The 22,027-nt window shown below is 40.8% G+C and overlaps 1 protein-coding gene across 5 annotated transcripts in view; it reads right to left on the reverse strand.

Annotated features, from left to right (window-relative positions):
* The window catches only part of KLHL29 (kelch like family member 29), a 387,930-nt gene that overhangs the window by 130,176 nt on the left and 235,727 nt on the right, over positions 1–22,027 (reverse strand). For 3 of the 5 annotated variants that reach the window (XM_038131380.1, XM_038131378.1, XM_038131379.1), the window contains 3 exons: positions 15,535–15,648; positions 8,237–8,378; positions 6,947–7,498 (listed from right to left, as the gene is read on the reverse strand). In XM_038131380.1, the coding sequence (XP_037987308.1) occupies positions 6,947–7,498; positions 8,237–8,378; positions 15,535–15,648 (808 nt within the window). Of the gene's footprint in view, positions 1–6,946; positions 7,499–8,236; positions 8,379–15,534; positions 15,649–16,551; positions 16,616–22,027 lie in introns of those variants that run through there. The other 2 variants (XM_038131382.1, XM_038131381.1) reach the window with 2 other exon arrangements.

A 22,027-nucleotide genomic window follows, 5' to 3' on the forward strand; every position in this document is an offset into this window, starting at 1 on the left:
GAAGGATGGATACGTGGATGGAGACATGGATGGACGGATACATGGATGGATAGGCAGTCTGCCTGAAAATTTGGTCTGTATTTATGAAAACTCGACACTTATGTATTCTGTGCCAAAAGAGATCCTAGATTTTGATTATCATCCAGCCCCTGAGAAATTCTGCACCTTGTGAATACAGTGTTGTGTGGACGGGAGAGAAAATAGTAATTCAACAGAACTCTGCCGCCTCTCAGACTTATGGTGAATGCATTTGATGGCCACTGTCATGGACAAAACTATATTTGGTATGAAACCACATTCTAAGCAAACTTAAGACTACAGAGTGGGAAGGAATTAAAGACAACTTCAAATGTATCACTGTCTAATTAACTAGGTGGATCTGCAAATGATGACATATTATCATGCAACAGTAAAATGAAAGTTCTTCAGCTCTGTATTTTCAACAGATAAACTACAGTTGCAAATCTGACATTTATTTAAAAAACAGATGTACATAAATAGCAGCAGGGACCAGATGACTTTTAAAAGCAGGTTCAGGGAGTTTTGACTCACTTCATCAACGCCCTAATTTATTTTTTTTATAACCCACGTAAAATATTGGTGGTGCTGAGAAGATCCTCCTCCAGTTGAAATGTGAATTCTCAAGTCACTGACATACTGAGCGATGTCAATCAAAAGATAATTCAATCACATTTTTTATGCTGTATTTCAGCAAGGCAATGTTCTAGGATGATTACAAGTCCTCTTTCACTCTTCAGTGCGGTAAATCTCTGTCATGTCATGACCTGACCGACAGTGACATTAAAAGGATAGCAATTACAAAAAATACCCTGCTTGGACCACAGAAAGGGGAAATGTATTTCATTTCACTCAAGTGATGGCTTAGATACTCTCATTAACTTCTCAGTCCTGTTAAGATTATTTTAATCAAAGAAGATGGTAACTAATATTGATAAAAATTTATTTTAGAGGACCTGTTTGCTTTAAGTTTATTACTGTGCATGAACAAGCTAAAACATGAGCCAGCAGCGTGTTCTTGCAGCTAAGAAGGCCAGTATTATTCTGGGCTGGCTGCATTAGGCCAAATATTGCTATGAGATCATAGGAGGTGGCCCAGCTCCTCTACTCAGCACTGTGAGGCCTCACTTAAAGTGGCATGTCCAGTTCTGGGCTCCTCAATACAAGAGAGACATACTTGCAGAGTCCAGCAAAGGACCATGAAGATGACGAAGGAACTGGAGAACCTCTCCTACGAGTAGGGGTTGAGACAGCTGGGGCTGTTCAGTCTGGAAAAGAGAAGGAGGCTCAGTGGGATCTCATCAATGTATATAAATTGAAATTACATAAACGTATATAAATTGCACCTGAAGGGAGGGTGCAAAAAGGCTGGAACTAGGCTTCTTTCATGATCCTCACTTGTCAGAACCAGAGGCACTGGACACAAACTGAAACACAGAAAGCTCCCTCTGAACATGAGGAAACATGTTTCTTGAGTGGAGGTCACTGACACTTGCTCAGGGGCTTTGTGCAGTCTCCATCCCTGAAGATATTCAGAAGTCATCTGGATGCTGTCCTGGGCAAACAGCTCCAAATGACCATGTTTGGCAAGGGGGCTGGACCAAACAACCTCCAGAGGCCCCTTCCAACCTCAACCATGCTGTGATTCTGTGAACTCTTATTCATCATTACCAAGATGAGCTTACAAATGACCACTACTCATCTGTGCCTTGGTACCATTTAGGCCATCCCAGGAAATCACCACTGCTCAAAGGTAAACACAGTTAGAGGCGCAGTAAGATGCACAATGCTAACGCTTCCATGCTGACCTAACCCTGCTACAAACATCGGAGAGAATGCAGTTATTTCTGTTGTACATTTCCTTCCCTACAACTATGTGGATACATATCCATATATATGTATATACATGTACACAAACACACCATGCAATTTCACATATCATTTTATATCCATAATTTTAATAATCTATTTATCTCTGTACCTTTCTAGACGAAAAGGAGGTTTTCCTATGGTTACATAAGCCAAGTATTCTGGTGCAAGGCAGAGAATGGAAAAGAAGCTTTCTAGAGTCTTCATCACACAATATCTTTTAACGAATGTTACTACAATAACAAATGTTAGGTTACATGAAGAATTTAAACACTCTCCACCCCCCAGCATTCATGTCTGGAAGTAGGCGCATTCACAGAAATGCAGGTCAAGCTGAAATCCCTTTGAAAATACAGCCTTTTCTAAAGAAAAACTTGATAGTTATTGACAAAATGTTGTTCTCTGCCTTGTTACTATTCATGATTAAGGAAAGTAAATATTGTCTGAGGCCTAATGAGAATTCCAATGCAATAAAGTCAAGTGTGAAAGGTGCAATCAATAAGTGATGATGCAACAGTATTCCTTTGTAGTTTTGTTATTGTTTAGTTCATGCTATTTGCTGATGCTTGAAAATGAAGTGTTAAGAAATTAGTGTTACAAGGATTAACATTCAGATTTTATTTCTGATATTGTTATGTTTCTACAGTCATTACACTCTGAACACTAATTAGCATCTGCTTTCTTTTCCCACTAGTTAAGGACTGCAAACCAAAGAATTATAGAACACAAATACTATGGAAACGAACATCAGTATTTTCCATTAACATCTACAAATTAAACCCCATGATGTCCATGGTTAATTTTACACTGCAGGAATAAGTATTGCAATAAAGTACTGTATTTTCCTCACTTTTTGTGTTAGAAACTATGCTTCGAAATATATCAAATTTATGAAGGGAGTGTTATTTCCAAATATGTAATAGATCTCAGAGTCCAAGCTGGAATGATTATGTTCTACATGATATCACAGGTATTCACCAAGGGCTCAGTTTTGGATCTACAAGTCTTGAATGGACGCATACTGCTCCAGGAGACAGACAAGGACTACATCTCAGTTACCCAGTTTCTGCAAGGAAACCAATCTCTTCCAGTCCTTCATCAGACTGAGTGATTCCTCTCTGTTTGGCTCAGCTGGATTAGCAGACACATTGACATTGGTCTCTGCCACTGTGCCATAGCACAGGACACTGGTACCTTGTGTCAGAAATTGAAGGGATGATTTTCTCTCTTCCCTGTAGGCACATTGTACAGGTGACAATTAGTGCTGGCCACATCATGTAGCCTGAAGATCCTGAAAACCAGTTTGAATATTCTTTGCAACTCTGTATTTTCTGAAGAAGCCATGTAAAAATTTGGCAAAGAGAACTTCAGCGGTATTTCACTGAATACGTTAACAATTAACATCTTTATGTTTCTGAATATTCTGAGGTATCAACTGCTCTGGCACTTTAGCTTATAGGGTAAGATTTAGAACATGGATGGAAAACAAGGGCTGGTTTTGTCCTAAATAGTTGGTTACATGTCTGTGTTAAGGTGTCATGGCTTTTGAAGTCAGCTACGAGTATTTGGCGTTAATCCTATCCAAAGGGAAACTACAGGTCAAAGCAGACGCCTCCCAAAACTCCTGTTCACTGTGTATGGTAAAAGACCCCATGCATTTCACAAGGCAGCTCTACAGTTCTTCATACATTGCTAAAAGCAATAATTCCTTTGAAACTTTATTTCTGTCTCTTGTAATGTAACAACTTTACAAAATCACTAAATAAATAGATCATGTAGTTAAAGTTAACTTCTGTTTGAAGAACATAACCCATTCTGAACAAGAAGATCCTCTAATTCATGCACCATTTTTCTTACAAATAGTTTCAATGGAATAGGTAAAAATTAGCTGCAACACTGGAGAATGAACACATCTGTTTTATATCATGGTTCTTGTTATCAAAATGCATTTTTTGCAGAGCCATGGGAATGACTGTTTCAGTCATGTGAGATCTCTTGACCTATTGCAAATAAAACAGCAGTGCCTTTAACTTTTGGCAACTTATTTGTTTATGTGTATTTAGAAACAGCTGAGGAAGAAACCTAGTTCTGCATGAACACAGTATAAAATGGCCCATACACGTACACAGCCAAAGGAAAGATAATTATGGGAAATAAAACATGATGTTTCAAATCAGCTCCCTAAGAAAATCTAAAAATATAAGAAACCCTATCATATTAACCAGAAAGATCTGTTCTTTCACTTAAGGGATAGTTGGGCAATTATTCAAACCTGGACAGGACTGGATTGTCAAGTGAAATAATAATTCAGAGTTCCACAGGATAATGAGATAGATCTCAAGGCCATTAGCAGTGGCCCTTATTATAATACTGGCCAAGGCTCCCCAAGAAAGAGAGAGAATATTTAAATGAAACTTGTAGGGAACTAGTTTGAACTTGTATATTTGAACAGCTCAATACTGTCTCCTAGTTTCCATTCATTATTGGAGAGAAAGGTATCTACCATGTAAGACTGAAATCAGTCAGGCTTTCGAGACTGAAATCCCTGAGGGCAGAAACTAAAACATAAAATAATTGGATAATCAAGCCACATTGAAATTCACGGAGTTTATATTAAGAATCTTATTCTAGTGAGATTTTAAGGTCTGGTTCAGCACCCAGTTGTCTCCTCTTTCCTGATTGTTTCTCTCTCATTCAAAACAAGCAAATCCAACATATATCTTCTCTGACTTCAGGTGTGCCATGAAGAATTACAGCTTTAGATATAAGGACTTTTTAGGTTGGAAACAGAGGAAGGGATTACTTTATCTCTATAAAATAGGTCCTGATTATGAGACATTTGTATATGCATGCTTCATTCTGTTCTGTTTGTTTGCTTTTAACCACTGTGGGAATAACTCAATAGCTGGTGGTCACAGAGAAGCTCCCTAATCCCTGGAAAAACAGTTGTCTAGCCTGCAATTTGTGAGGTACAGTATGGCTAATGTGTCAGCAGTTGTCATGAATTAGAAATAATGCTTGTTTTAATATTCTCCTTATGATCCTTCTCCTAGGTACAGGAATTTCCAAATACAGGAGCAGATCTAGGTCTGGCATGCCTGGCATCCTCCAGTGAGGGACTCGGCTCTGCACCTAAATGAACATCTCCTAGGCTGACTGGTCTCTGGGGTGCTTGGACTATTAGGCTAGACCGGGGTTTACAGCAGGTTAAGCAAGAAGGCTGACTAAGAATTTGTAAATCAAATATTAAAGACTGATTAAATATTTTACGATCTTTTTACTTAGGCTTTGATTTGAAGTTTACTTCATCTACTAGCCAGAGATCTGCTGAAGGTTAATTGATGGAGGAAGAGTAAATAACAGCTCGTGCTGCTGGCCCTAAGTATGCGAGGCATTTAGGAGTATTCCTAACCTCAAGTGAGCAGTCACTGACATGCTCATTTGTCTCACCAGGTTAGTGTCACTAGGGCTCAGATATGTGATCAAATTACTGCCGTGAAAGTGGTTTAAGCTTATGTGTTTTCCCTTGTATTGTATATTTGCACATGTCTCCAGTGACACCAAGTAATCCTTTAAATTGCGTTAATTTGATCATGCATCTGAGTACCCAGTGCAGAAAATTGGGATAGGTGGCTATGGAAAGTGGAGATGATGTCTCTTAGAAGACAAATAGCTCCTATGGAGGAGAGAGACATCCAGTAGAACTCAGTCTACCAGGATAGAGTATAAATCTCTCCCCTTTCGCCTTCCACAAAATCAATGGTTTGTAACTTCTAAACGTGACCTGACAAATTGCTTTTGTAGACTTTGGGCTTTTTTCTTCTTTTTTTAAAGGGAAAGAATTAACAATACTCTTATAATTGTTGGTTAATTTTTGGCTATCCAACTGGGCTAGTGTAATTTAAAACCCATCTAGAGAGAGCTCAAAGAAAAATTCAGAAGCTCATTATCCAGCAAGAGCCCTCACCATAGAGGTTTGGAGTTGGAAACTTTAAAGCAATCCCAATATCTACTTTTACAAAAGTACTGCTGAGATTGTATCTGAGCTCCTTTTCAAGGGAACTTTGGTAAGGGTTTACACATACCAAAGTACAATTTATGTAAAGAGCAGGAAGAGTTATTGGACTAATCATTTTTAATAGAGATTCCTTGTCTTTAATTCAGAGCTACACAACAGAACTTAATAGCTTGTGGCAAATAAATAATTTACACATGGATTGTGTCTGAATAGAAATGCATACATAAAATATCACAGACATAATGAAGGTGCTGATTTTTACAAAATCAATTTAATTGATTTTGCTGAAAGGTCTGCATTAATATTTTTGGAAGCTCCATTTTGCTTTACCTGTACATGGGGCCCAGTCGTGATTTGTAAGGGAGGAAGAGAAAACTCTCCAAATGCAATTAGAAACTTGGAACACAGAGCATTGGTAGTTTTGAAGTGTCTGGGGTAAGACACTCTGAAATAACACTCCACTGAGACCTGGTAGAGGGGCTCATTTACAAAGTACTCCTCAGAAAAGGTCAGCCTCTTAGAACGCTCATGACTATTCAGTCATGTGCTTTGCAGCATTTGAGCCCAATGAAGCTGGTAATGAAGAGTTTTCCCCTTAACGCTGAACACGTTGTGCTGTTCAGCTGCAGTCAACTTTAACTTGTGTTTGGCCTGAGCTCCTACCAGAGCAGGGAGAAGACAAGGGTCGAAGAAGGAGGTCATTGTTGTGGCAGACGCACAACTGCAGCCAGGAGAACAGCGGTTGGATGGAAACATGGGGTGTATTTCACAGGGAGAGGCATGGGATGATAGCTGCTTTACCCTTGGGAACACCAGCTTATCTGATGGGCCTGAAAGCTGTTTTTCACTACTTTTCGCCCACAGCCTGTCGTACCTCCTGTTAACACGCTGCTTTTTGTCGTCAGTAACTCACAAAAGCTTTGCGTTTTAGAAAAGCGTGTGGGCAGCCGCCGTAGCGGGCCCACAGAGAGCGGCAGGGACGCCAAGGGTCAGCCGCCGCCCGCCCCCACTGCGCGCCCGAGGGGGCCGAGCCGGCCTTACCTTTGGGGTGCCAGGGGTCCGTGAACTCGTACTTCCCCACGCCGATCGTCCGCAGCATCTGCACCCCGTTGGTGTTGTCCGGGCCGCCCACCGCGGCCGCGTTGGGGGGCAGCGGGGCAGCCGCCTGCCCGTTGGTGGCGGGCGCTCCGCTGGGCAGGGCGGCCGAGGGCAGGGCCGGTGGCGGCGGCGGTGGCAGCATGGGGCAGGCCAGGTGGCCATTGCCCACCGCCCCGGGGCCTGGGTGGGCCACTGGGCCCACGCCGCTCATGGAGGACATGCTGAGGGGCTGGCTGTTGGTGTACAAGGGCTGGCTCTGGAGGTTGACCACCATGTTGCTGAGGGGCTGGGAGGGCTGCGGCTGGAGCTGGTAGTGGCCGGGCATCAGTGGGAGCTGGGGGGTGACGTGCGGCGGGAGGGAGGGCGTGACGCCGATGACGGGGGCCTGGACGTTGGCGGCCGGGCTGAAGGTGGGTGGCTGTGTCATCCCGTAGGAGTGCGTGATGAGGGCGGGCTGGCTGCCCGCTGCCACCGTGGTGACCCAGGGTGCTGCACCTGTGGCATGAAGGAAGGCCGGCAATGGCGGTGGGCTCAGCACGGGGGAGAACAGACATCAACACCCTCATCCTTCCCCTCCCGCAGCCGTGGATGGCACCGACACGCCCCGCTGCACTATACCTAATGCAGTTTGGGATCTGGAGCCGTTCCCAAGCAGTAAGTGCATAAAATTGCTGCAGCGATGTGAGCACAATTGTTAAAATACTCATCAGGTGACATGCGGCATGTTTGCGGTTTTATGTATTTTGCACTTTATGCAGCTTAAGCACACGCTTCCAAGAAAATTAACCTCTTTTCCTGCTGTGCTTTCATGGCTCCCTGACAAACACTCTGTGTGTATAATAATGGTGCTCCAGCCACTACAAAGACATTGTAATTAGGCGTCTGGCATAGTAGCACAATGTATGATATGTGTCTGGAAGCTGGAAATCATTTCAGGTAGTTCTGGACATAAAAGAAGTCTTAAAGTATTACAGAGTGCCTTTCCCTCCAGTGAAGGCAGAGAAGGATAAAAAAAACCCCTACTCTAATGAACTTGCAGCATCTTAATACATTTGTATCAGCCCCAGCACAGAAGAAACTTGAGGGGTCTTTACAATGAGGGAAAACCCCTGCTAAAGAATAAAGAAAGGGCTCACAATGAAGTCTAATTTACAGAGGTAAATGGAGATAGTGCCTTGAATTTGCTTTGAACGATTTTCCCTGGTAGAATTACAAATACGATTTGAGACATACCTGGGTTTTCATTCTCCCTCATCTGTTTAGATGGAGGCTCATCAGTGTCCCAGGGTGTGGACTGATTGATGGGTGTCTGTCCCCACCTGACGCTTGTTGCAAGTCCTGGAGGCTGATTTTCAGTCTTGGAAATGCAAGGTGTCTACCAGAGAGAAGGAAAAATACAGAATAAAAACGTTTTGACTATTGGGATTAATTATGGTTCCTCATAACTAGTAGCTTGCTTGTTTGTTACAGTCCAAGAGGATATCCTAAGATCTTTAAATATCATTCATTTGGGGGTTGGACTACATGATCTCCAGAGGTCCCTTCCAACCCTAACAGTTCTGTGATTCTGTGACTTTCCCCCTGGCTTGCATGAGATGTCTGTATGGAAATACATTGTATTTCAACAAAATGCTTCTGAAAATTTAATAGATCTACCTTAAAAAATCTACAACAAACTAGTGCTTTCAGAAATTAGTCACTTCATTTGCCACAAAAATAAAAAAAAACCAACAAACAACAACCCAGATATGGTAATATCTACTCAGTGACAGCTACATAAAATGGAACAATCTTCTGTTTGCTCAATTTCTTCCAAAAATAGCGAGTTTTGTTTAGCGGGAGGCAGAACAAGAGAGACTTATTTACAACTGCGGGACAAATTACTGTAGAACAGTAAAGAGAAGTCTTCGTATTTACTGTCTGTCAACCGTTGAAATTGAATGCCAATAAAAAAAAGCATAACATCACTGGCTGCTAAAGTGGGTATGTTGGCAGGTCTTCAGAGAGGTTAAAATAACTGTAAAGGAGGGGAAGGATTTGGGCTGAATAATCATCAAAGCAGACATGATCTGAAAGAGATCTCTTGATGAATAAACTATCACATGGATTTAAATGCTACACCAGACCCCTGCTGTAATTTTAGGGGACCTTCCCAAACAATCACGCCTTTGCTGAGAAAAGGCTTGTAGAAAACAAGGGCGCTCCAACAGGTCTCATTTATTTAAGTCTGCTGTGTATTTCACTGCTGGAAGATTAAAAGTTTTTTGTTTTGTTTTGTTTTTACTGGTGTCAGAACCTCTAAACCAAGCAAACGGAACCAGCTGCCTATTGCTGAATGAGTGCTGAAGAGTGAAGCCATAAAGAACAGGAGACCAGTCTGAGTGATTGCTTGTTTGCTTCGCATCTGGGAAGTAATTTAGCTCAGAGATGGGGGTACAGCAGCTCCATAAATGCCCTGGGTCACACTGTACCAATGAAATCTCTGTCAACACCAGCAGCCTGTTCACCCACCACCAGCACACCAATCAACCCATGAAAGGAAGTTATTAGCAAACCCATTTATGCCCTCTGCAAATACATGCACACCTTCCCCAAGCCAATCAGCCATTCCTCCAGTCTTCAAATCCACCAGAGGCACTTGCTTCCTCCTGCCTGCCCTTCTTCCCCATCAGCACCCCCACAAGCACCTGCCCTGCTCCAGTGTTTCCCCCAAGAGCCTCTGATCACTCCCACTCCCATTTCTACCTGAGCTTTATCCTCAGTGGGCTCCTGGAGTCAGAAGTTATGTGTGCAAACCTTGACAGAGAACACAGGTTTTGCTGTGCTGCCCTCTTTGCTCCCAGAAGCCACAATGGGAATATTTCCTCCACTAGAAATGCTATACTTTGTTAAATGCGGAGGTTCACAGGGAAATGTGATTCTTAATATATTTTTTCTTGTATTTTTTTTTTTTAAAAACTCATCAATTTAGTCTTTTCCATAGTTTAGGGGTTGTGTTCTTTGGGATTTTTAATGTAATTTATCTGGATTTTTTTTCTATTTTATTTGCACCAAGGACAATCATATTTTGATTTTAGATTCACATTTACTTCTGTCCCCACCATTTTGACTACCTCTGTAACTTTTGCAATTGAAATAAAAATGAGTCAGAAAAGACATAAAGAGAGGACATGCAGACAGACAAGAGCTTTAAGAGCTCTGGTCTATTCACGGTGAAGAAAGGGCAGAGGGGAAGAAATAAGTCTCAGTTTTGAAATGCTTTCTATTTGTGAATTGTCCTGAGAAAATGATTAATCTGAATACCTTTAGCTTTTACATTGTAGAAGGTCTTTGACACAAGAGGATGTAACACTGCTGGTGGTTTACCAGTTCATATTAGCAGTATCCCTTTGGGTCTAGCTAAACTGTTTAACAGCAGCCAAAGCAGTCTGCAGTAGAAAATAAATAAATAAATAAATAAATAATAGACCCACTACCATTCTCTGCCTATATATCAGCTAAAATACATCCCCCAGAAATACCAATATTTATTCCAAAGCAAAGCTTAAAAAAAAAAGTAAATGCAATATAGAGAAATGGGCAGTTTTAGGAACCAAAAGGAGGATTCATGGCTCAAATCACGCTCTGTGTTTTCCACATGTGGCTTCTGTCTGTTGCATTTCTTTGTTGTATGAACTGGGTCTTACCAGTGGGTTTGAAATATACACTTATTATTATTGTGAAGCATTGTCAAGACAGGCAGTATCTTGTTTAACATTCCAAGCTGCTTTAAAACGGTGTTGATAAAACAATAAGAAAAAAAAATCCTCTACCTTAAATAATACAGAATAACACACATGCTACAATTTTAAAAGAACCTGCATGTTTTGTCCAGAATGGGTAAAGAAGAAAGTACAGCTCTGCTAAATTCCACAAAGATCCAGTTGCTTATTTTGGAACTTGTTTTCCAGAAACCCTAGAGCACCATACCAGACACATGTGAAGTGGTAGAGTCTGAAGCCAAATCTAGATCTAAATTCCATACTTTGAGCATAAAAAAAGAGGAAAGAGGTTATCAGGTTTGCTATCAGTAAATGCTTCTCCTTCACTTGCACTAAATGCCCAATTTTATTTCATTAAACACGCTCACAAACCCTGCTTCTTAGAGGCTCACTGGATTTAAACACATAAATCCAGTAGGTTGCTTTCAAACTGTACTCCTGAACTTGTGTTCATTTGATCAGAAAGTGCCAGAGATCAGTTGGTATGAAATCACAACACACATCCATGAAACACAAACGGTAATGGTGGTGGAAAGAGAGAAACAGCTCACTGAAGTTCCTTTTAAAATGTATATATACTTCTGGTCTCTGATCTAATTTCTGCTTTATTTTTCTTAATACATGAAGGGTTACATTACAAGTGTTATATGTCTCTGATCTGATTGCAGCAATTACCCATTTGCGTCTCTGGAAAGTGAAATTATTTCCAGCGTTATCAAACAAAGGAACGTTCTGTCCATTCGCTCAGGCCCACGACAGTGCTCTATTTGATGCTTTTAATGTACAACACAAATGACCAAAAAATGGCCTGTATTATGCTAGTTGTGCAGGGGGAAGAGCTGTGTTCCATTAGTGATCCACAGACTTCACAGAAACTAATTGTACTACGTTACACTTTTATCTTTAGCTTTCATGTCAGATGCTTGTTTGAATTAAACATGGAACACATGAAAAAAGGAAATGCATTACAAAATCTACTGGGTATACATCTGTGCCAAAAGTCTATTTACATGAAAAGACCAAAAGGTTTCTAAAAGGTCTGTTAAAGCCTGGCTAGTCAACAGCAGCATTGGCTAGTTAATTGCCTGAAATTCCTGGCAGACTGCAAAGACTACTTAAGGAATCATCAGCATCTTTCTAGCACCTGTAAAACGTTAAATTTGTGCTCTTTGTCATAGATAGAGTACCCCAAAATAAAATCTCAGGATTTTTTTTCCCTATTTAATTTGAAGCCACCATTAAGAACCAATAAAAATGTTCACTAAGTCAGCATTTCACCACCTGCCACTTTGAACTCCAGAAGGGAGCAGTCTCCCAGTTTTAAGGAAATTAACTGCAATACAGATGTACAGGCAGAGGAGAGCAAGACAGAACTGTTCTGGAATTACATGAGACTAACACAGACAAGTTGCCAGACTGTCAATTTTTTGCAGCTCAAGCAGTCATAAACCATGGCCCATAGGCAACAGTAATTGTTGTACAGCTGGTCCACTGAACCTTATTATATTAAAACATTAAAACCTCCAGATTCATGGGGCTTTTCAGAATATCCACAAGAAAGTTCATGAGTTCACAGCCATCAGCTGGTGCTAAAGATTGGGAATTAGTAATTTGGTCTATACAGTATCATGGCTGTATACAGCTACTCTTTGTGTCGAGGAGGCATAGCTACAACTAAGTCTGACTTTAAGTTCTAAGCTTTACAAATTGTAATGAAATAAGATCTAAACTTCTGGTAAGACCTTTTTTTACATCAATAGAAACATAAAACCTCTTGTACTACTAACAACATCAAAGAGAATGTTAGTGGACTTAAAAAACCCAATATAACAAACACAAAAATCCAACAACAAAAATTCCAATACAATCTTCCCCAGGTTCAACACCACCAAGCACCTCCTGAAAAGGCCTTACGAACACATTTCAGCAAATTCCCCAGAGCTTGTGGAACCATTGACATACATCCTGCTATGGCTCAGTGTTAAGACCTATTCTTACAGTTTCATGAGCAAAAACAAACTAATCTGGAAAGAGAGATACTATTTGTGATTCCCAGCAATCAAAACTGTTTTCATAAGGCCTTCATTTAAAGTGATGGACGAGAAGTAGTGAATCTCTGTTCCAATTTTCCAAGATTGGGAATGGCAGCTTAATACCAAGATAATGTATCCAGTATGCAACCCAGTCTATTTCTCTTCCCATTGAAAATAAAAAGGTTGAGGTGCATGAATTCACAGAGGCAAACATTCCCTCCCTCCCTGAATCCCAAACCCAGATTCAGGTTTTATGGCCTGTCATGGGTAAATGCAACTTCATTTTAATGAGGGAATTCCTCTTAAAGCTGTTCTCTATGCCTCTAACTGATAATAAATGGTGGACCCGGTTGGGTTTGAAGTCTGAATGTGTCTGATGCTCTAAAAAGTTTAGTGGTCTCTGCACCAAAGAGTTTATGGTTTAATTTGTAGCTCACACTGTTAAACATTACACGAAATAAGCATTATTTGTAGGTATGCATGTAAAATCTGAACCATACAGGGATAAATCTTTATATGGAGCAAATTCCTACACAGCGCTGGACAGGACCCAAGTATATTTCTGAGTTTAGTCCATGGCCAAAGTAGCTCTTAAGGATAGAAGCAGAGCTTTTAAAGATGCACTGATGACAGCAATATTTCCCTAGCACTGGCTGTGTGGCTGGGCTACAGAAATTAAACTGTTGTTTTAAGAGATGGATGTACTGTAACATATTAAAAACCTAAGAGATATTGACAGGCCAGCATATAAGAGGAACAGAAAGAACAGTCCTGCAGTAAAACCTCATTCAAGGACTTGCTCATGGGTGGAGAGAAGAACTCATCTACCTTACAGTTCCCATCACCAGGCAATTCTGCGGTGACACAGCGTTGTTTTTCTCTTCCCAAAACTAATGTGGGAGCGGCAAGAAAGAGAGTAACACAGTTAACTCATAGGGAAAATGCTACTACCCTGCATAAAAGACAAAAGAAGTCTAAGTTTCCTCTTGAGCAGACAGAATAATTCACTACTTAGACTCCATGCAGCATGATGCCGCCAGTCAGGGCGAGCTCCAGAGCACCAAGGCACAAACTTCAGAGACGTATGGCTCAGCAGGGAGGTAAAGTCCTTGCTTTGCAGCAGATTTAAAAACACTCCCCACCTCGAGGTTAATGACACAGGCTTGGAGAAACCCATGAGTGCAGTGGGCCCACATCCCTGTGATGGATGCATTCCACCCCTTGACCAAACTGGGGTAGTTTGGTAGAGGCTGCAAAGGAAGTAAAGGTCTGATCCATGTCCAGGCCAAGAACTTCTCTAGTTTCAACTTGTTCTCTGAAAAACCATGAAGGAAACTGTGACACAGTGAGCATCAATGCACAGGAGCCTGGAACACTGATCAACGCGATTAACACATGAATAGCTGGTGGCTTTTCCAAGACTCATTAATCAAGGAGCAGAGAAATTTGTCATGCATACCTTTTCCATCACATGCAACTGGACTATAACCCAACCACTTTATTCCACAAATTTGACAGCCTAAGTGAGCCTTCTTGAGCTCTTCTGGCCAGGAAGCCTGGTTGCATGGCAGTGATCCTTCCTTGAGCTGGGACAACTCTCAAGAAGGCTCCTTAAGACAGCAAGACCGTTAACCAGTGGCTGATCTGTCAGGAACCGAAATTAATACTAATGAAACATTACTAATTCATGTAGCTATTCAATATTAATTATTATCAACTTATTATAGATCATTCCATTAGATATCATCCATTGTCCAAGTCTGAAACCTTGATTGGACCTTACTGCACCAGGGCTCCATAATGAGTTTAGAATGCAAGCGGGTCCACTCTGAACCTTGTAACTCAACAGAAGACTCTTCCTCACTCTCTGTATTTCTTTCATTAGATACAGACCTTTGTCTGAGACTCAGACTGGACCTGGCTGCACCTAAGTTCCACCACTCTGTACCTCATGACTCATCGGGAGAGTCTTCCTTACCATTTGGCATCTCCAGCCACTGTGCAAAACATTCTAACTTGATTGTAACTCATTTTGCATTTGTGCCCTTCTTCCATACAGTAATTAATAAGGTGAACCTCACCATCAAACTTACTTAACCTTTGTAAGCCACTGTTAAACTTTGTTAAATTTCACTGAACTTACTGAACTAATGAAACATATTGCTGCTTCTCTCTTGAGTGAGGTGCATTCCACCCATTCTCAGGAGTTCCAGCCCTGATCCTGGCTCCATGCAGAGCACAGCTTCTGACCACTCAGTTTGTGAACTGATAAGAAGGCACATGTATGAGCATGTCCAGTTTCTTCCCACCACCAAAATCAACTTCAACTTTCCTTGGACTGAGCCTTTTCTGACAAATAAGAAATCCCAAATTCCCTAGCTGTGACAATGCAATGGAAGGTAACTCCATACTGGGAAAGGGTCAACCACTTCTGTCTCATCAACCTTTTCTAAAGCTCATCATCCACATTACCTGCAGGTCTGTGAAGCAAAGAGAAGGAATGAGATTATGGAAAAGAACAGAGAAAGATGGGATAGAAAAGGGTTGTGAATTGACCACAGGTGGTGTCTATTTCTTTCTTGTGGCAGACTGCCCAGTACAACCACTGCCCTCACACCGGTGCTCCAGTCATTAGCTAGGAATGAATGTAGGACCATGAAATGACAAGAAGTGCTTCATAAATGCTACTTTGTATTCTGTCTTGGCAAATTGCACCAGCAGAGGCTCAGGTACTCACCCAGCTGCCTTCATTTCTCAGCGAGAACATCAGGGAACGGAGCTGAGGTATCGAACCGAGGTCCCGGCTGCGACACTTGCTGCTCCAGGACACCAGGGACATCAGCGCACGACACTGGGTTCGAGCACAGAAGCCCCACTTTAGCCTGAGCAGAACCTCCTCTACTAACACGGTCTGCATGCAGATCAACCCCAAATCAGAGCAAAGCTACGAATGCAAAATCATCTCACGACCGAGGAGAAAACGCGCGGCATCGGGAACAACGCGGCAGCTACAGAGAACATGCACTGCGCAGCGCAAGAGGGCTCTCAGAGATCCTGCAGGCATCCCATGGCATGGGCAGATAAATCCAGTTCATCGTAAGCGCTTTTTGTCAGAGGGCTTAAGGAAATATGGGCAATAATGGAGTAAGTGCTTGTCAGACCAGAATCCCAAGGGTGCACAAAGGATGTTGCCCTTATGTACTGGCAAAGCTACTGAAGAAGAACCTAAAGGTAGATTTCTTGAAACTAAGCATTTATCTTGAATGCAAATGCTGGCCATTGCTAGGCTCAGAAGTCACTCCATATGGCATTTTGTTACCAAATTTTCCATGGAATTCTTTTAATTACCCAAACAGGACCCCAAATTTCATTCTGGATGAGGGCCTGAAGCATTAGAAAGAAAGAGAGGAATACTTAAGAAGCAAAATGCCCCAATCCCAGCAGTAAGAAACTGTTATAAAAGTCCTTTTTTCTTGTATTGGATGCCAACATTTTACATTCAAGCCCTCTGAACTCAGTATTTCAATTGTAGTACACAGTCCGTGGCAGGAAAGTGCATGTTCTCTGCCTACACAGCAGGCACATAAAAAGAAAGGGAAAAAAAAAAGAAAACCAATATAAGCCTGTGAGTGTTGAACAGTGCTGCGTGATATTAGTGATTTATTAACTTGGCTTGATCAATAAGGCTATCATCAAGGGTACATTTAGTTTGCACATATATTTCACTTTCTAACAAGCACTTTAGTGTGCTCACTTTAGTTTCCATAATCTGATCCAGGTCTCAGGAAGCTTTCTTTAAGGGAGAACAGAGAATTCTTTTTCTAAAAAAAGGATCAAAGTATACTCAGTCAACTCTCAAACAAAAGGACAGACAGTACTGTAGAAACAGCATGCTTACCTTTCACAGCAAAAAGAAAAATAAGCCTATAGGTTGGGGTTTATCACTGCCTTAAGTTCATCAACACCAATTAAGCGATTAAATTGTGGCTGAATTTGGATCACAGCAATTAAAAAATTTCCTCTTTCTTTGAGTGTCTTCCATCAGTAAAATGCTAATTTAATGCATAATTTAAACTCTGCTGTCCTTTAATTCAGCATTTGTAAATAATTAAAAAAAGAACTAAAAATCCTTTTGCACTTACAAAGCTGACCCCCTCCCCCTTTTGCTACTGCAAAACAAAAAAGACTTTTCAATCAAGAATTTATTTGATTTTTTTATATCTGAAAGTAAAAGCCATAAAAAAGATGAGAAACTGATTTACAAGATAAAACAATTAGCTCTGGGATATGTACATTAAGACTAATAAATTTCACATCCTATTTTAAGAAGTGGAGGAGGAATCCCAGATATATTAGACTTTATTCAAATTCTATTGAAATGTTCAATTAAGAGCATCATATGAAGGTAGGTTATGCAGGCACTAAAATTAAGACGTGAAAAACAGCATTAGAGTGCTATTTCTCTCAGACACTATACACTTTAATAATCCATCCCTTTTTCTACATCCAAGATAACATCTAAAATCTGGGTATTCCTGTAATTGCTCTGGTCTTGTAAAAATTTTTGGTTGTGTAGAAGAAATACGAATGCATTTCACAGTGAAAAATACTACAATAATGTACTGCATTCCCTTTTAACCCAAAATCACGGATCTCAATGATTCTTATTAAAACTGTTTTTTTCCTCTGCTATAAAAACATTTTCCTCTGTGCAGACAGATTAAAATGCTCTTTAAGATTTAAACAAGTTTGTGCAAAACCAGCTCAAACCTACCAATACCCCACTGGTTCCTAAAAGAAGGTAAACATTCCCCAAGCTGTTTTGACCAGACGTGACTGGCAGATGCTTTTTGGGAATGAAGTCTCAAGATACAACTCTGTTTCCATTCAGATTCAGAGCTTTAATAACACAAGAACTTCAGTGCAGTATCAGACAGTGAGGCAGACATTTAATTTGATTTACAACAGAATGCTAATATATGGTTTTGCTGGAAACAGTGTCACTGTTTTCTTCAATTCTTCTGCTCTGTAGGTTTTACATCAAAGCATTCCTGCTTGTTTTGTTCCTGTATCTCCATGCTACCAATAGCAGCTGCCCAGTTCTTCTGTTTTCTTTCAGCAGAATGGATTCGTGGACTAGCATGACTGCCTCAGGTGCCTCAACCACCATCCTTCTAAAAGATTTACGGCAAACACATTGCATCCCAAGATATAAATCTACCAAATGGCTATTAGACATACTTTGCTGTCCACAGCCACATGATTTAAAGCAAAACTGATAATGGTACAGCTTGGCCTAGTGTTACTGGTACACCTGTCAGAATTGTGCTACATCACCACACATTTTTTTCAGACACCTCATTCTCATTTTGGGTGTGAATTTGACGATCCTTTAGTATTACTCTGTTCACAGCAACTTGTGATGCTAAACACTCCTTTGCCACACAAGGATAAATGGGTACCATCAAGATTAAGCTCTACTTCCATTTCCTTCATGGATTTACATTCCTTTACTTTTTATTCTTTTAAGATTAAATTCATCTAAGCATCCAGTTTGAGCCACTGGACTAATTAAGAAGGGGAAATCCGGCAAGGATGCAAGTTTGGCCAAAGACTTTTCTGTTTTTGAAAATTCCCTGTTATGTATCTTTAAAAGAAAATTCTTGTTACAAAAAGCATAAAACCTCACACTCTCTTTGCTCCCAGGAAGTTAACAAAGTAAACCACCTCTAAAAATAATCTCCCACTCAAGAAATGTCAAGGTGACAGGGAGAGAGAGAGAAGGGTTATTGTGAGCACTAAATAACACAGGTTAGTTCTGTAAGCCATGAAGGGAAGGACAAGCTAAAATTAGATGACCTCTGGTAGGGATACCTCACCTACAACAAACAGCAAGTCATTATCTGATCTTCCTAATTCTCCTCCTCCCCTGTGGCAGGTCATGGTCCATCAGAAGCTGCTATTCCTGCTAGGATGGGTGCAGGGCAGACAGTGCCCTTGTACTCCCCCCAGATGGACTGCCAGGGAGGCCAGCCTGGGGTCACTGCAGGTAATACCCCTTAAGAGGCAGCCTGTCCCCTGCTGAACTTGCTGTGGCTTTCAGAAGAGCAAGGGGAGTTCTAGCTCTTCTTGTACAACCATTGCCTCCAGAATACAAACTGAGCCTTGGTTTGTTGTAATAAAGCTTAAGTTAGAACATAAATCTACAAATATCTAACAGTGAAGATCAAAATGGCCAACTTTGGTCACAGCCATTGATCAGAGTGAGAGAAGAAGCAAAATGGGACCACACATCGACTCTGAAAAAAACCAATTGGCATGCTTTCCACACAACAGGTGGAAATCAAAATTATCTTTGTAGAGAATCCAAAATCTCCTTTCCACCTCTACCACAGTTTTTGGAGTGACTGTTAGCTTCAGACAATAACACTGACTGTACCAGATTATCCAGATGTTATTAGAATAAAGCACAGAGCTGTATCTTGTTTTTTATGTTTAGTGATGATTCTGTGCCAAATTCAAATATAGATCACATGTTGAGTTTCTTAAAATCACTGAGTTAGCAAGAAAATTGAGCCATTAGGCAAGATCTTCCACCAAACATGCCTGTCTCAGAAAGGGTCACAGAATTTGTGACATTTAGATGCTTTGAGAGGAGGTATGAAGTGGGACTGAATGATAAATATAGGTCCCTTCCCACTGAACTACTTCTGTTCTATTCTATTCTATTCTATTAACAATTAAATAAGCATATGTACATAGACATATCTGTATCTCTTTCCCTTTCTACTTCTGAGCTGTGGATGCTATATAAAGGTTCATCTTCTTTTTCTAAAAGTAGTCTAAGCTTCATATACTGGGGAAGAAAAACAAGAGGTAAAAGCTAACAGACTCACTGAGGGCCTGCTTTTCTAATGCTGCATTTGATTAATTATATGATTTACTTTCAATGACTGCTTCAATCAATCCTGATCAAATTAACAAAGACAATGATCAAAAATACCAGACTAAAACACAATACAAATTATTTGGTTCCAGGGGATCCAATCAAAGGAAACAGGATTAAATTAACCAGTGATCGGATTAAGGAAAAGTTGCTGTATAAAGTCAGAAATGTATTAGTACTTCGGGCCATTTGCTATGTCTGTAGGTTGCCATTTCCCTCTCTTCCTAGAGCTCTCAATACACTTTAAACAAAATTGAGTTTTCTAGGTATTAGAAAGGTAATGTGGAAGAAATAATAATAATAATAATAATAATAATAATAATAATAATAATAATAATAATAATAATAATAATAATAATAATAATATTTCACAGTACCATAGTATGTGGGGGTCTGCCACAGTAGGCACCCTCTAAAGAAAAAACACACCCCCATACACCCTCCTTCCCCAGGAGTCTGTACCTCCAGGATTTTCCAGTCTGTGTGCACTACACAGAGATCAAAACATGACAGAATATCAGGATACAATCAAAAAGACAGAAAAACCCATTTAATTCTACAACGTTACTAAAGCACAAAGATGAAAAAGCTACTGTTCAACAAGGAGCGTTAATGAAAGTTGCCAGTGATACAGCTGAAAATGTAGTTCTTACCTAAAAATGAAAGTAAATACAAGTATCACAGGAGAAATACTTCTATTTGCTGTGTGCTAAGCTAAACCTCGAGCAGCTGACAAGGTCCTACAGCACTGAACAGAGATTTACCTTCAAGTGCCTTGGGCTCACGCTGGTTCCACTGGACCAGTCAGTGCCCAGCTGCAAAGGCACTTTGTGTCCAATGTGAGGCAAAAGAAAGGCTGGGGACATCAGGAGCCAGCTCATTTGGAAGTGATTCGGAAAATATAAATGCTGAGTTAGACAGAAACCAGTCTCAATTCCTGCCCTCTTTTTTTCTGCTAAGAGATTCACTTAATAGATAAATGAGGGATGTAGAGAGGTGTTCCCTAAGGACTGTTAATAAAGCTACTTTAGAATGCTGGCACGCTGAGCTGCTTGTGCTTGAATCCTGGCCCCACATGCTGCACGGGATGAGGAAGGACACTGGACTGGAAGTGCTGCCCACATGGCAGCAGTGCTCAGCAGCACAGAGACAGAAGAAACCTACACTGCCACTGATCCCACTGTGCACATTAGGGGCCAAAGCAGAGGGTTCACCCATCTTTCAAAAATGGTAAGAAAAGGAGAGGAGCTGCCGTAGTTTGAACAAAAACAAAAGGCAAAGCAGGTGTAAGCAGGTCAGATCCAAATCAACAAATCCAAATATTTGTCTCTTACGAAAGTATTGAGGAGCTCTACGGGAAGACTCTTTCACTATCACCTGGTAAAGTGCCCCTTCCATCTCTAAGTATGTTCTGTTGGTAACTGCCAGCAGTCACCTGACAAGACTTTGGCACTTGTGATAGCCTCAGGACATTCCTTGCATGCAGGGAACAGACCACGCTGAGTGTTGTGGCAGCTGACCTTCTGAGTGTGAGACGGTCTTCATCCCAAATGAAACCACAGGAGACATCAGACAACAGCTGCTGGTCAGCAAGGCAGACATTCACCCACAGCATCTGGTTCGTATGGCCATGGCCACACGTCCTTTCCTTGCAGCTCAATGTTTGCACCAGGTATTTGTGCTGAAGGACTCTCCTTGCAAGACTGAACATTTGGTGAGCTGCTTTACTTACTGAGCTCGAGAAAGAATTTAGAGAAACATCCATCTCTCCTATACCACAACTTAAGGGGCTTAATATTTTGTCTTTGTTTTCAGCTATGACACTGAGTAAATTTTAAAGCATTGGCTCTTCTCAGCCAAAAGACATTTGGCACTATGATTAAGAATGTATTATCTTGTCTCTTCTGTCCCCTTAAGGAGTAACTTATTTGTATGTACAGGCTTTTTCTCACGCTGTGCATTGTTACATTCTTTTTTCAATCTCATCGCAATTTTTTTCAAGAGTATTCTCAGTTTCATTTTCTTACTTTATTTTCCTCGTGTCTCTGTCTCTCTCTTCACCCTTTCTATCACGTTCTCTTCTAAGTGAAATGAGAACCCAATTATACTCCTGTTAGAAGTGAACTTTCAAATCCATCATGTGCTAGTGGGCTCAAAATTAGGCAAATAAATTCCCCCAACCCTACAAATTAAATTGAGTCTTTGCATATGTTCTTTTAAGAGCACAAAGATGTCAAGTATTCAACCAGCTGTCACAAAATATGATAAGCAGGCTCTTTGAATT

The sequence above is a fragment of the Motacilla alba genome, chromosome 3 (genome assembly GCF_015832195.1).
Source record: "Motacilla alba alba isolate MOTALB_02 chromosome 3, Motacilla_alba_V1.0_pri, whole genome shotgun sequence".
In the NCBI taxonomy this organism is placed as follows: domain Eukaryota; kingdom Metazoa; phylum Chordata; class Aves; order Passeriformes; family Motacillidae; genus Motacilla; species Motacilla alba.